This window comes from Typopeltis vanoorti, chromosome 13 (assembly GCF_054136105.1).
Source record: "Typopeltis vanoorti isolate ZY-2024b chromosome 13, IOZ_Tvanoo_1.0, whole genome shotgun sequence".
NCBI lineage: Eukaryota > Metazoa > Arthropoda > Arachnida > Uropygi > Thelyphonidae > Typopeltis > Typopeltis vanoorti.
Window position 1 is genome coordinate 58022784 of NC_143561.1, and position 15391 is coordinate 58038174.

General features: G+C 34.2%; 1 protein-coding gene across 2 annotated transcripts in view; it reads left to right on the plus strand.

Annotated features, from left to right (window-relative positions):
• LOC150100188 (chromobox protein homolog 3-like) overlaps window positions 1–15391 on the plus strand; it is an 80696-nt gene that overhangs the window by 58350 nt on the left and 6955 nt on the right. For both annotated transcript variants that reach the window (XM_090402406.1, XM_090402407.1), the window contains exons 4-5: window positions 1390–1546; window positions 1840–1937. In XM_090402406.1, coding sequence (XP_090258532.1) covers window positions 1390–1546; window positions 1840–1937 — 255 coding nt within the window. The remainder of the gene's footprint in view (window positions 1–1389; window positions 1547–1839; window positions 1938–15391) is intronic.

Sequence of the window (15391 nt, forward strand, 5' to 3'; positions counted from 1 at the left end):
AAACGGTATACAGTGAATGAATGAAAATTCTATTAAAACACATTATATACATGACAAGATATATAGCCAGCCTGGTTGGCCGAGTGGTTAGCGTATCCGCTCTCCAGCTAAAAGACTGCAGGTTTGAATCCCGCTGTGAGCATGGATGTTTGTGATTGTCTGTGAAAATGCCAGTGGTGGGCAGTGGATGGCATTGGTGCAGTTGCTGTTCATTGTAGTTGGTGGATTGAGTGGTGGAGACAGAGAGCCGTAGAGTAAGTGCCCTTCCTCGATAAGTCTTTGGACTTCCTGGAGGTTTCACGTAATAATAATAATGCAGTATATTCTTGTTTTAATCCTTTTAACCAAGCATAAGCAAAGAAGCTTAGTTTATGTTTTGGTAAAACGATTAAAACAAAAATATAATTTCTTGGCAAATGTAATATACTTTCTAACATATGTATTAATTTCCTCACTGAGAAAGAATGAAATTCTGACAAGTAAGAATTTAATTTTAGTTATGACCTGATGAAAATATTTAAAAACCACTAATCTTGGATTTTGCTTCCAACCTAACCATGTCATGGATTGAGCCCACTGATATGAATTGGCCTGGTATTAAGAAACATTGATTTAATTCTCTTAAAAAGCAGCTACATTTTTTAGGTGGAAGGTATTTCTGTTAATCAGTTAAACTATTAGTGATGCTAATAGATAGAATAAATTGCATTCCATTATTATATGCATTTATAGTTGATTGCTAGAATTCCTGGCACTAATGAACAAAACACGTTTATTTGCCTATTGGAAATTTAATGTATTAAAGCTGCTAATTTTTGAAACACAACTTCCATTATTAGAAAGTGAATAAGTATTAACTCCAAGAAAACATTTTTGTTTCTTTTACAGTAAGTATTTATGTTAAATATATGTATTTATATTGCTTACCTTTCCATAAGAATTATTCATGAGATAAATGCATATCAATATATCAGTTATAAAGATGGATTTTTTTAATGGTTCAGTTATTTTCACAAACGTTTTATTAGCACTGATAATATTTAATGAGGACATCTTTCATCATGAGAATAAACCTTTGGCATAGGAGTTGTCTTGGTTTGCACTATTTAAAAGACAACTCTGCCCATGAGTTTGCATAATCATCTTTCATTAGTGCACTGTGCAGAGTTTGTTGTCTTATGTGGTGCATGGTACCTTGTATGCTGAAAGTTTATTCTCATTAAATTCAGTGGTAAACTTCTAAACATTTCTTTTATTTCGTTATAAAATGACGATTGATGTCCAATATCCTCATTAAATATTATCAGCTGTGCCATGTTAAAGGTTTTTAGGCCCTATATTAAAAAAAATAATATTAATATTGATTTTTTTTGTGTGTGTGTGTGTTAGGTCAGAAAACACTTGGGAGCCTGAAGGAAATCTTGGATGTCCTGAACTTATTGCTGAATATGAAGAAAAGTTAAAAGATTCTTCAGAAAAAAAAAGAAAACTAAATGGTACCGATGATTCTGAAGTAAATGCTCAAAAGAAGAAGAAGAAATCTGATGTGAGCTTCATTACTTTATTGTTTCTTATCTGAGTTATTTTATGGTTAAAACTATTTGCAAGGCAACTCTTAAAATCAGAAGTTTTGAGCATTGTATGTATTAATAATATAAAATTGTTAGAAAAGTATTATCATATTGGTATAGATTTCTTTAATGTTTTGCCTTCATTGCTCCCATATCCATTACTGTTTCTCCCCCCTTCCCCAGGCTCCTTTGAAGGTAGTAAATTATTAATAGGTTGAGATTGCCATTATTATAACTGCTAATTAGATATAATTGCTTAATTATTTAGGATGATAATAGACCTCAGGGATTTGATCGTGGACTAGATCCAGAAAGAATTATTGGTGCTACAGATGCAAGTGGGGAATTGATGTTTCTTATTAAATGGTGAGTAGCATTCCTAGAGATGGTTATTAAATGGTGTCAACTAGTAATGATCTTTTGTGCAAATGTGTGACCACTTTCCACTGTACACTGCTACACCTATTTTAATTAATAGTTAAAAAATTTAGTTATCATTTTCACATAATTACTTGTAAAAATAATGTTAATATATAGTAATATAATATCATAATAAAATAGGAAAGAAAAGTATTAATGTTAATGAAGTTTTTTAAGCAAGATATTGACTTGAGAATGAAAAGACTGACTATTCTTAGTCTAAAAATTAGCAGATTTGTCATAACCAATCTCTCCTTAATGAAACCATGCTGTACTGTGCCCTGCATTCATTTCAAGAATATTCTGGATATGATTCCAAATTAATTTTTAAGTTATTCCACTTTATGTGATGAGCTACTCTTGCAGGCTTCCAATCAGAAGTATTCCCAGTCTCGGTGACTTATTGAAAATGATCAAAAGTGGATTAAATAATCCTGATATTTGCTTACAATTAGCTGACCAGTATTCACATCTCCATTTGTAAAACATTTATAAAATTGTTCTAGACAAATGGCCAACTAATCGTGGCACATCAGATTTATTAAATATTTTACCAGAGGAAGAGTTGATAAATATAAACCTGACAAAGGTAGATCTTCAACCTCCCAAAAACTGGACAAGTCCACAAAGCCAAAACAACGGGAAACTTTTTACAATGGAACTGTCATGAGTTCCACCAGATTATCAATGATATGAAAATTTTGCTGCAGGAAACATATTTAGGACCCTACCTTAAGGAATTTCTCTGTTGTGTAGGCAACGTGGTCCTGCTCATGAAGAAATAGCTGTCCTAGTGGGCAGTCATACTCCTTTCCATCATGTCCAGCTTAATTATGCTCTGGAAGTAGTAGTGATTCGTCTATCCATGGGATTTTTTATTACAGTATACCGAATATATAGGTGCTGAGTTAAATGAAACTGATCTTGATAATCTTATTTTAGATAATCTTATCTTCTTCTGGGAGACTTTAATGGGCATAGCAGTCTATGGGGATAATGCCAACACAAATGGATGAGGTCGTATCACTGAGTGAATCCTTGACAATAATGACCTCTCCCTTTTGAATAATACACTCACTTCTTTCTTCCATATGACCTACCCACTCACATTCTGCAATCGATCTTACAATCTGCTCCCTGCCATTTTTCCACATGGGATGTTGAAGACAACATCTACAGAAGTGATCGTTTTCTTATTATTTGTACGTCTTCACATGAACCATGTTCTCCTACACAGGTGCCCATATGGAAAGTGGACCATGCTGACTGGAATACTTTTTCCCATTTTTCAAAAACTCAGAGCATGAGATATATTTGATACAGTCAATCGAACACCTATCAATGAAGCAGTAAAGTAACAGACTGCACTGTCCAGGTAGCAGCAGCCTCAATTCCAAAAACATCATCTTGATTTCCACTCTAGCCAAAGCCTTGGTGGAACCTAGTGTCAGGCAGCTAAAAAAGATTAATACAGAGCATGGGATATATTTCATAGATACCCCACCACATCAACCTTAATAGCTTTTAAGCATCCTCAGGCTAAAGCATGTTACGTGGGACGTTAGAGTCAAAAACAATCTTGGATCCAGTTTACTTCATCAATTAATCAAACAATCAGTCACCCAGTGCAAAAGTTGTATGGAATAAAATCTGGAAAATGAAAGGTAGATACAGAATACCTTATACCATATGTGTTAAAGCTATTGCAGACACTTTGGAAGAAATTTTTGCTAGAATCTCAGCAACAGTTTCAAACTTCCTAGATTTTTAATATTGAGAGAGCAACAAGAGAAACAGCAGATATTTTTTTCTATTAATGGACTAAAAAAAGAGCTCTTTTACTATCTTCTCCCTAGTACACTAGGTCCTGATTATATCCATTATGAAATGATAAAACATCTCAATGGATCTCCTCTTAATATACAACAGAACACTTAAAGAGTTTCTGGATTCTTGGCATACGTCTTTGCCAGTGTTGAAATAATTCAACATGAGCAAAGAATTATTGACCTATTGCTCTGACTAACTAGCTGCCTTTCTAAGGTATTATTAGAGAAAATGGTTAATACCATACTTCTCTGGTATTTAGAAAACAACAATATTCTCTCCAGTACTTTCATAGAAATCATTCAACTTTGGACCATTTGGTCCATTTAGAAACTTGTATAAGAGATGCATTCCTGAAGTAACAACATCTGGTTTCAGTGTTCTTTGACATGGAAAAAAAACTTGTGACAGTCTGGAGATACAGCATATTAAAAGACCTCTATAACCTAGGTCTCAGAGGATACATTCCTGTATTTATTTAAAACTTCCTGTGCAGATGAGCTTTCCAAGTCAGAGTGAAAAGTACACTACCTCAGCCATATTATCAAGAACAGGGTGTTCCCCAAGGCTCTGTCTTAAGTGTGACACTTTTTTTGCTATCAAAGTTAACTCAATCACTAAACAGCTTCCTCCCCCTGTGGGCAATGCTCTCTCTCTATATATATTGATGGCTTTACAATTTACTGTTACTCTCTTAAATGAGGGTAATTGAAAGACAACTTCAACAAACAATCCATTATGTCTCTTCATGGGCTCTTAATAATGGGTTCAGGTTTTCAGCAGAAAAAACTGTTTGTATATAGTTCTGCCAAAACTCTACTCTTTTTTCAGATCCTGTATTAAGAATTGGACAAACTATTATTCCAGTATCAACAGAAACCAGATTCTTGCAACTCATCTTTGACAGAAAACCCTTGCACACATTCATCATCTAAGAGAGCATTGAATCTCCTTTGCGCTCTATCCTCTAATGCAGTGCTTCCCAACCTTTTTCATGTCACAGCACACCTCACAAGCATAAATAATTTCACGACACGCTATGAAGGAACATTTTTCTATTAACATGATTAATTTCTTCTATTTCATACAGGGATTCAATTAATAAGATCTTTCTTTCAAATATTTTTGCATTATAATACATAAACATTCCAGCTAGACATTCGTTTTAGATAAGTCTTCTTATGCAGTCATAAGCACGAAATAAACGAAACAAATGGAATGAAAATACCTAATCCATACATCCTTAGTGATTGATATTTGACATAGTTTTTATATCGCATCTATGAACTAAATTGTCAGATTTGACTGAGTGAAACTGTGATTAAATTTTTAGAACACTTATTTTATAAAATTATGTGAAAATACAAAAGTAAAATTAATTATACACAAAAGAATTACTGACTATGTATAAATATTATATAATAATAATTTAATGACAAAATATAACATTTTAAGTATTAATGTAAATATCTACATTATTCTTTTGCCACAGTTAATATATATATTTCCTTCTTATTTCAGTGAGATACTTGGGCTTGTTTCTGTGAACACAACTTTTTTATATATGGTCGAAAGAGTTACACGCAATTCATGTTTGTCTAATAACTCCTCCTTTTCTTTCACTGATAAATCGAATGCCATGTGATCTAATGAAGATGCAATGGATTTTGAACCCAATCGAATTTCTTTGTCTCCATTAATTCAAAGTAGTGATGAAGCTTTCTCTCAAGCATGCATAGGTGTTGATCTACAAGTTCTAGTAGTTCTTTTTTAGGATTCAAACTACAACACCGACTAAACATTTCAAGGGAACCATTTTTCGCAACATCTTCCAAAGTTGAATTTTGTTTTTGAATCCATTAATTTTGTCAGTGCAAGTTAATATATTCTCAAGCGGTCCTTGCATTTTTCGATTAAGTTCATTTAGGTATTCACAGCTAAGTAGGCCATTTTTTGAAACCAGTAATTGTCTTCCAACTTAGCTGAATACTGAGAGTTGTTTTGAGTTAAAGTCCACACTTAATGACATTATAAAAATGGTGAATTTGATCAAAAGTAGACCACTTCAATCGCACCTTTTTTCAATTTTATGTGATGAAAGGGGATCAGAGCATCAATCTTTGTTGTTCCATACTGAAGTTCGTTGGCTGTCGAGAGGAAGAGTTCAACTCATTCTCCCTCTCTATGAATAAAGCACTGTATTATTTGAACATCAGGGTTTTCAGACCGAACTTCGGATGCCAAGCCTCTGACCCTTCCTGTCATTTCAGCCGTGCCATCAGTACATAAACTTATGCAATTTTTCCATGAAATTTTCTTTGTATCAAAGTATTCATTGATCACTTTAAAGATTTCCTTCCCAGTTGTTTGTTTCTAAAGTTCTTTGCAGAATAAATAATGCTCTTTCAACCCTTTCTCATCAGGAATTCGAACAAGTTCAGTTAGCTGACAACAGTAAGGAACAGTAAGTTAAAGTACCTGTAAGGAAAATTTTTTAACTTCACAAATTTTCTGGATTAATGTTCCTTCTATGCTAACTGACATGTCTTTAATGCGCCTGCTGATCGTATTATTTGAAAGCAGTACTTTTTCAATTTCTTTTACGTCATTGATTCCAATCATAGTTTTGACAATTTCCACACAAGCTGGTAAAATGAGTGATTTGACAATTGTGTGAGGCTTCTTGGCTTTAGTTATCAATCTCATGACTTTGTATCTTGCTTCTAGAGTTTCATTAGATACCTTGTGGTTGATCTCATGAAAGAACTTTGCATTTGAATTTGAGTTCGCAGACGTTTAAAATAGTTAAAATCCTTATCTATGTACGAAGGATGCTTGGGAGAAAGGTGTCGATGTAGTTTACTTGGCACCATCGCTTCATTTGACAACTTTTCCAGGCATATGAGACATTGAGGCACAGAAGAATTATCTGAGCACATGAAACCAAATTTCAGATAATCCTCTTTATATAGTCTATGAATATGTTGCGCCTTAAACGTTTTCTTTGGTTCACTTTCTTGGGCTTGCGAATTTGATGGATTTTCTGATTTTTTTAAATATTTGTCCATTATTGTGGGTAACTGAAAATTAAATTTAATAGAATTAAAATATATGCAAATAAACAAGCCATTGAATAGAAAGATATAAAGCACATGAAACTAAAAATACTACATTATAATCGAGGATATCAAATAGGCATTGTAACTAGGGCATCCAGAATACCGGAACACGCAAACTGTGTTAGGAAAATGCCTATTAATGAGAAAGTCTACGTTTACCAAGCTTAAGCTATACAAATTACACATTAATCATTTTGTAACTCATAATGTCAGTGTCCATTGTCCAAAAAATATCTCGGATACCTTTTGATTCCGAAGAAAATACATTACAAAAAAATGGTTAACTATAAAAAAAAATGACTCACCAGTGTTTATTTTATCATGCGAAGGTACTTCTTTCTTGTATGATCATTATAGCTTCAGCTAAATTGAATGTTGTAGATCGACTGTAACAGGAAAAAGCGTCTCTGTCAGCAAATAATAACAATTTGACTTATGTTCCACAAACTATCACATTTGTTAAAACACAAATTCAGAAAAAGATGCAATAAGACAATCCCGCTAAGGTGCTTTACACGGACCACTAAGCAACACTGAACATCCACTCGACTGGTACTCTCACAACACAACAGACGAGTTGGAACTGAAGCAGAGTAATGATCTTCTGAGTCGTAGATGCAAAATGTGAGGGAGGGAGTAATGAGAGGAATGGTGCCTATGACATTCTGGGAGGTCGCCTTCACACGTGCGTAGCTAGAAAAGAGCAATAAAGTGAAAAGGGAACCACTCGCTTATGGGGTGGGAAATTTAACTGCAAAGTCCTGGTTATGGGGTGATGGAACTCTGGTACCGTCGTCCTGTAATCAGGACTTTGCGGTTAAATTTTTTAAAATTCGCCACACGTCGGTTGGGAAGCACTGCTCTAATGGTTGGGGTGCAGATTATTATTATTACGTAACATCTCCAGAGAGTCCAGGCTCATCGAGGGATGGTAACTACTCTACAGCTCTCCATCTCCACCACTCAATCCACCAACTACAACGAACTGCAACTACCTTCATTATCTACACCAACGTCATTTACTGCCGACCACCACTAGATCAATCTTCATTGCTTAGTTCTTATCTTGCACTTGTATGTTCAAAGCTGGATTATGATGAATCCTAAGGCTGTTGCTCTGTAAGGCAGAATAACCTGCAATGGTTGGATCCCATCCATCATCAAGTTACTGCTAACCTTCACATGTTGCCTGCGCAAAATCTTTACGTTGAAGCGAATTAACTCTATCACTTGTCTCTTAATTATGCCCTAAAAATAGTCTCTTCCAGAGCATCTTACATGAACTAGTCTCTTTTCTCTGCATTGGAAGTTCAAGATTACACATCAGACTGCCATGTCCTTTTGGAATGCATGCTAAAGAGACTATGCAAGCTCTTGGTGTGAATGTTGAAACATTGCCTGCACCAAACATAACAGCATCACTCCATGGCAGGTTTGCACTCCATCCTGCAACCTCTCACTTTGTCAACTACAGAAGCCTCGTACTCCATTCATTTGTCTTCCTGCAATTATTTAATGTACACACAGAGCAACCCAGTATGATTTCTTGTCCATCTATACTGATGGCTCAAGATCAAAGATCTGTGTTGCTGCTTCTTGACATTACTATCCCTAACTAGATCCCACCTGATTGCAGTAATTATACAACAAAGTTGCATGCCATTCAGCTTGCACTTGTGCATATAAAAGAAAACCACTATCAAAAGCATGTAATTTATACAGGCTCTCTCCTCCTCTCCTGTGTATAATCCACATCCGATGTTGTGTGAAGTGTTACACCTGTTGTGCAGAATAAAGATCATTAATTTTGACGTTCAGTTGTGCTGGATTCCCAGCCACATTGTAATTAAGGGAAACGAGTTGATGCAGCTTCTAAATCAGTTCATACTTTTCTCTCATACTCTTTGACAGTTCCCTATACAGATTACACGCAGTTTATAAGATCAAAGCTAATTGCCCAGTGACAGTCATCATGGGAGAAAGCACTGACCAAAAAACTAAAGAGAGGATGTTGTGCTTGCTAGGCTCTGCATGGGTCAGTCAACTTACACATTTACTGAGGGCTGATGATCCACCTATCTGTGAAAAATGCAACACATGCATTTTACTATCTGTCATATAATAAGTGCCAGCATTTCATATGAGAGAGGAATGAAATTTTTACTTATCTGATCCATATATGCTCAGGCAGATGTTATCAGACTCAGACAAACTGCATGAAGTTTTTAATTTTTTACAAAAAATTAATTTATACAGTCTCCAATGTAGATACTGCATTGCTTAACTTAATTTTTGTACATACATATTTACTAATTTATCTCTATTTATTAATTAATACTTTGTGCATTGCTTTAACTTTTGCTGTGGTGCAATATGACCTTTGCTGTCCTTGTGCCAATAAACCAGCCAACCAGTCTAGATGAATGGTTATGCTGAATTACTTTCTTTTTTTATTCTTACTCCCTTTTACATACCTATAAAATCTTTTCCAGATTAATTTTAGCATTCCTAACAAGTTGTAATTCAAATTTTGTTTTACATTCTTTAACAGTTTACTTATTGCTAGTTATTGCTTATATCTGTCAAACTTAATAATTGATTTATTTATCAGATTGATACTGTTTTCACATCTTTTTTATATGTGCTATTCTTTTAAGAACTCAATTATTCATCCAACTGATTCCAGGTTTATTATAAAACTTACTATTAGAATTATGCTACATTATCCATTTTTCATTACTGTCTTTTTCATTATTAACACATTCACAGCAAAGCACTACTTGCTGGAACTAGCTTTACTGTATGTTATGTCCCTTCTGTTTCAGGTGGGTGCATTTCTACAGTTTTCCAATATAATACATATAACATGTTAGTTGCAATTTTTGGTACAGTTTTATATGTGAACTGTCTTTAATGATATAGAAAATCTGAAATGCAATTTGTACTTTTCAAGTTGTGTACACATCTTTGTTTGCTTTCTGCCCTGCATCCAATAACTGTATTATAAACAGGCATTAACTCTCGATCCGTCCCCTTTTTATTCTCTTGGAACTGCTACATTTCCATTCCCTTGGGTATTTCCCGGGTCTGCATCCGTCACCTTTTTCGTCATTGCGATAAGGTGGGAAAACCTAAATGCATCTTTTGATCTTTGCAATAGTAATTGCCTCAGGTCATAAGTTAATCCGTCTGGAATATTTCCTTGTCTGGAACATTATTTTGTTACAATTTAATCCACACTTAACTTTCTTTGTTCTTTACATTAATTTGGCTGTTACATTATTTAAAAATTCACTTTAAAATATTTCCATATTACATAAGTATAAAAAAAATTGCTGATTAATCACAAGTACTTTGTATGGATTTTCGTTTTCCAGTAAAATCGGTATATAAGGTATTTTTGTATAAAAATCCTTCTCTATACGATTTTACATTATAGTGTTTTTGGGAGAGGAGATGTTTTTCATTATATAGGGTCATTTTTATTCCAGTCACCTCTGATTAACTAAATACAGTACATAGTACTGTGCAATGTACTGTATTTAGTGATCCAGGAAAATTACTTGTTTATCTGCAGTACGGTGTCTGTTAGGGAGGGGGAGTTTTTTGCTGATATGGTGACATTTTCATTCCAGTCTTCAGAAAGACTAGTTGTAGTAATAAAAATCTATTCCTGAATGAAAATGATTTATAAGGAGACTGTATGATGTCAAACAAAAATACTAGCATGTGCTGGATATCTATCACCTTTGACACAAAAAACTCATGATGAAGGTAGAATTCATTAACAGGTGGATAATTCCAATGATCTGAAATTATGTATGTATTAGTATGTAAAAGTGTATTCAGATTGTTAATGAATAATATATATATATATATGTAAATAAGTTTTTTTACCTTGGGAATAATATGTATTAGTAAAATAACCAAGTTTATAAAATTACTTGGTAACCCTAATATATATATGCATAAAAAATAGAAATGCAGTGAGTGTGACAAGATAAGTTGCTGTTCCATCAACCCACACATATTCCTGCCATGTCTAGTTAAATCACATGATCAATATTAATTCATTGAATAAGCCCCTCATCTACAGCTGTTTATTATTGATGTATTGTAATGAAATCTGCTTCTCTCCCACCTTTTTTTTTTTTTTAAATGCAACCATGTCTAGAGGTTAAAGGGCACACACACACACACACACACACACACACACACACACACACACATGATACCACAACTGTAAATTAATTAGTAATTCATTTGCCTTTAATCTTTATCTCCCTTATATTTTCTCAGGGGCTCACATTAGTAAGTATGGGCATGGCAAACCTGAGATACCCAAACTAGACCTGATCTTACTTCGTACAATATACACTTGGTATATCATATCTGGAGACTGGTCTTCTACTCTTCTTTCCCTCTAATCTCTCTTATTTCTTACTCCCCTCCCCCCCATTTCTATTAGAGCAATTCGAGGGGGTGATCTTTCCTCTCAAACTATAGTTTCCACTATCTACTAAAAAAAGCAAGCCTAGTTGTCTAAGGTGGCAGCCCCACCACTAGGATACCTATCGTCATGCTAGTCACTTGACATAGGGAAACACATATTACTTTCAAGTCTCAACGAAATCCAAACTGGACAGAAAACATGGGAAATGACTGCAAATTGGTAAAGGTTAAGAAACTTTGGGAAAAGAAAAATGTGGTGAAATATGCTACATGGAACATTAGAAGCATAGCACATAAAGAAAAAGAATTAGATAAAATTGTAAATGACGAAAATATAGAAATTGCAGTTCTTACAGAAACAAAAGAAACAGCTAACTACAATATCATATATAGTGGAGTGGATAAACATTATCATTATGGATCCATAAATCAATTAAAGCAAAAATAACTCATTATACATACTGGAATGAAAGAATATTAGAAGTGCGATTAAAATTGAATAAAGAAAATTTAACAGTAGTTGGAGTGTATGCCTCTGAAGAAGAAAAAGAAGAAGATAATGATTACTTTTACAAAGAGTTACAAGGAATATATGAAAAATTAAATAAAACAGACCATATAATTATAGCCAGAGATCTTAATGTTAGAATAGGAATGAAAAAAATTAACAATAATATACAAAAATTTGGAGAACCGACAGTAAACAAAAATGGAAAGCGACTCATTGATTATACAATACATAATAATTTTAAAATAAAGAATACATTTTACAAACATAAAAATATACATGGTGTGCAAGAGGACAAAAATCAATAATAGTCTACTTTATAGCAAATGAAAAAGCAGCAAACCTCTTCCTAGACGTTAAAGTTAGAAGAGGGCTAGAAATTAACACAGGTCACTATTTAGTATAGGCAAAAACTAAGATTTCCACCAAACTGGCTACAAAAAATACAAAAGAATAAACAAACTACAGAAACAAAATCTAATTACAAAGTAAGACTACTAAATGATTCAGGTATAAGAAATTTATACCAACAGAGGATTAATAACTACTTAGAAAAAAATACAAGAAAATGAAGACATTGAGAAAGAATGGAATAATATAAAAGAAATTATCGCATCAGCAACATATGAAGGTCTAGGAAAAAATAAAAAATTACATATATGGGACAATGAAATAAAAACCTGGCTTTTAAAGGATGGTTAAGTAGCAAAAAAACAAGAAGATGAAATTGAATATAAAAAAAAGACTAGCAATAGCCAAAAGAGAAGCCATAAAGAGACACAGAGAAAGCTGGAAAAATTTGTATCTTATTTTGTATAGGATCCAGTAACATTTACTGGATCCTATACAAAATAAGATCCAGTGCGTACAAAATACTAAAACACATGAATGCAGATATAAAAGAAACTGCAAATATAAATTGTGAAATAGATGTAAAAGAATTCTTGGATTACTTGACAGATCTTTGGATGGATAATACTGGCATCAAAAATAATTACACCAGAAACTTACAAAATACCTTAAATGATATGATAACAATGAAAGAATTAAAGGACAACCTAAATAAAATAAAAAATGGCAAATCAGCAGGAGAAGATGGAATAAACTCCGAACTGTATAATTTGCTGGAAAAAAATTTCATCAAAGATTACTAAAATTTTTAAATAACATATATACAAATAAATTTAGTTTAATCCTTTATCCAAGTGTGAGCAAACAAAAGTTTGCACCTGAAAAGTATCTTCAGGACTGGGGTCAGGTAGTACAACACTGGGTAACTCGTAGCAAAGGTGGACCAAGCTAACATCACTCCTATCTCAGTAGCTCCCATAATGCAAAACACATCTCCTTGCGGATATGTATAATGTTATGCATTAAGGGAAGGGCCACTACCCAGATTAGTTTCGACCTTTATTGAGGTCTCTTCAGTGGGACCAGGCAGAAGCAATAGCGAGGTCATCTTTACCTGTAGGAGTTGCCAAAAGATGTGCCACCTTTTTATTAAATTATTCTGGATTTAGAGAAAGATGTTGAAAGTTTATTTTTCACTTGGTTAGACTATAATAAATTTAGTTTAATCCTTTATCCAAGTGTGAGCAAACAAAGTTTGCGCTTGAAAGTATCTTCAGGACTGGAGTCAGGTAGTGCAACTCGTAGCAAAGGTGAAACAAGCTAACATCACTCCTTTCTCAGTATCTCCCATAATGCAAAACACATCTCCTTGCAGATATGTATAATGTTATGCATTAAGGGAAGGTCCACTGCCCAGATTAGTTTCGACCTTTATTGAGATTTCTTCAGTGGGAGCCAGGCCCAGACGTGGAGATACCAGGCAGAATCAATAGTGAGGTCATCTTGCTCACACTTGGATAAAGGATTAAACTAAATTTATTATAGTCTAACCAAGTGAAAAATAAACTTTCAGCATCTCTCTAAATCCAGAGTAATTTAATAAAAAGGTGGCACTCCTATAGGTAAATATGACCTTGCTATTTCTTCTGCCTGGTATCTCCACGTCTGGGCCTGGCTCCCACTGAAGAGACCTCGATAAAGGTCGAAACTAGTCTGGGTAGTGGCTCTTCTTTTAATGCATAACATTATACATATCCGCAAGGAGATGTGTTTTGCGTTATGGGAGATACTGAGATAGGAGTGATGTTAGCTTGTTCCACCTTTGCTACGAGTTGCCCGGTGTTGTACTACCTGACCCCAGTCCTGAAGATATTTTCAGGCGCAAACTTTGTTTGCTCACACTTGGATAAAGGATTAAACTAAATTTATTATAGTCTAACCAAGTGAAAAATAAACTTTCAATATATACAAATACCAATAGAATGGAATACGAGCATAGTAATACCTATATTTAAAAAAGGGGATAAAACAAAACCTGCTAACTACAGAGGTATTAGTTTATTGAATACATGCTACAAAATATATAGCAGAAAATAAAAAACTAAAAATCTGCAGTGATAAAATATTAGAATGTCAAAGTGGATTTAGAAAAGGATGCTCTACAATGGATGCAGCTTTCTGTTTAAAACTACTTATAGAAAAAACAAGATAATTTAATTTAGAAACTCATCTTTTGTTTATAAATTACTAAAAAGCATTTGACAAAGTAAAAAGATATATACTGTTCGATATTATTACAAAGCGGTGCTTAAGGGTCAAAGCTGTATAACTGAGAGGAGACCTCCACATAGCCTTTAAAGGAATACAGAGAACCGACCAGGGCTTCTGACATAATGTCCAATCCTCACCTTCTCGTGGTGCACCCCTGTTGGGTATCTGCCTGGATACTGAACGAACGAGGATGGGCTGGCAATTTGGGATTTAGCTGACCAAATTGTATTCTTATTGGCTTATACCAATATACAAAATAGTGGCACAACATGACATAATTTCTTGCTGGCTGGGCACGTCGTCCGGTTAAACAAGGCCCTCGTTGTTTTCGCCAGGGAACCAGGGTGAACAGTGAAAAGTCAGCTACTAGAACAAATCTGAAAGCACACCCCAACTCAATATCACCAGAGTTAAAGATTGGTACTATCAACATAAGAAGCCTGAATGGCAAAGAAATGGAGCTAGCTGAGGAATTAGATAAGTACCAGATCGACATAATAGGGGTGACTGAAACAAAAAAGACAAAAACTGGTGAAATCTTTCTGAGCAATAAATACAAAATGTTATATTCAGGCAATGACAATCAAGGAAAAGAAGAAGTAGCCATAGTATTCAACACTAAATACAAGTAGAGTGGTGTGGGCAAATATCAGAATGAGGGATTGGACGATGAGACATATTTGTGCCTATGGTCACACAGAAGGTTCTACTAAGGTAGTGGAAGAATATTTTGATGCTTTAGAAAAAGCTACTGATAAAATGAAAAAGGAAAAGTTGGTCCTTGTTGGGGATCTAAATAGCAGAGTAGGAAATGATTATCCGACATACAAAAATATTCCGGGAAAATTTGAAGAAAAGAGCAAAGCTAATAA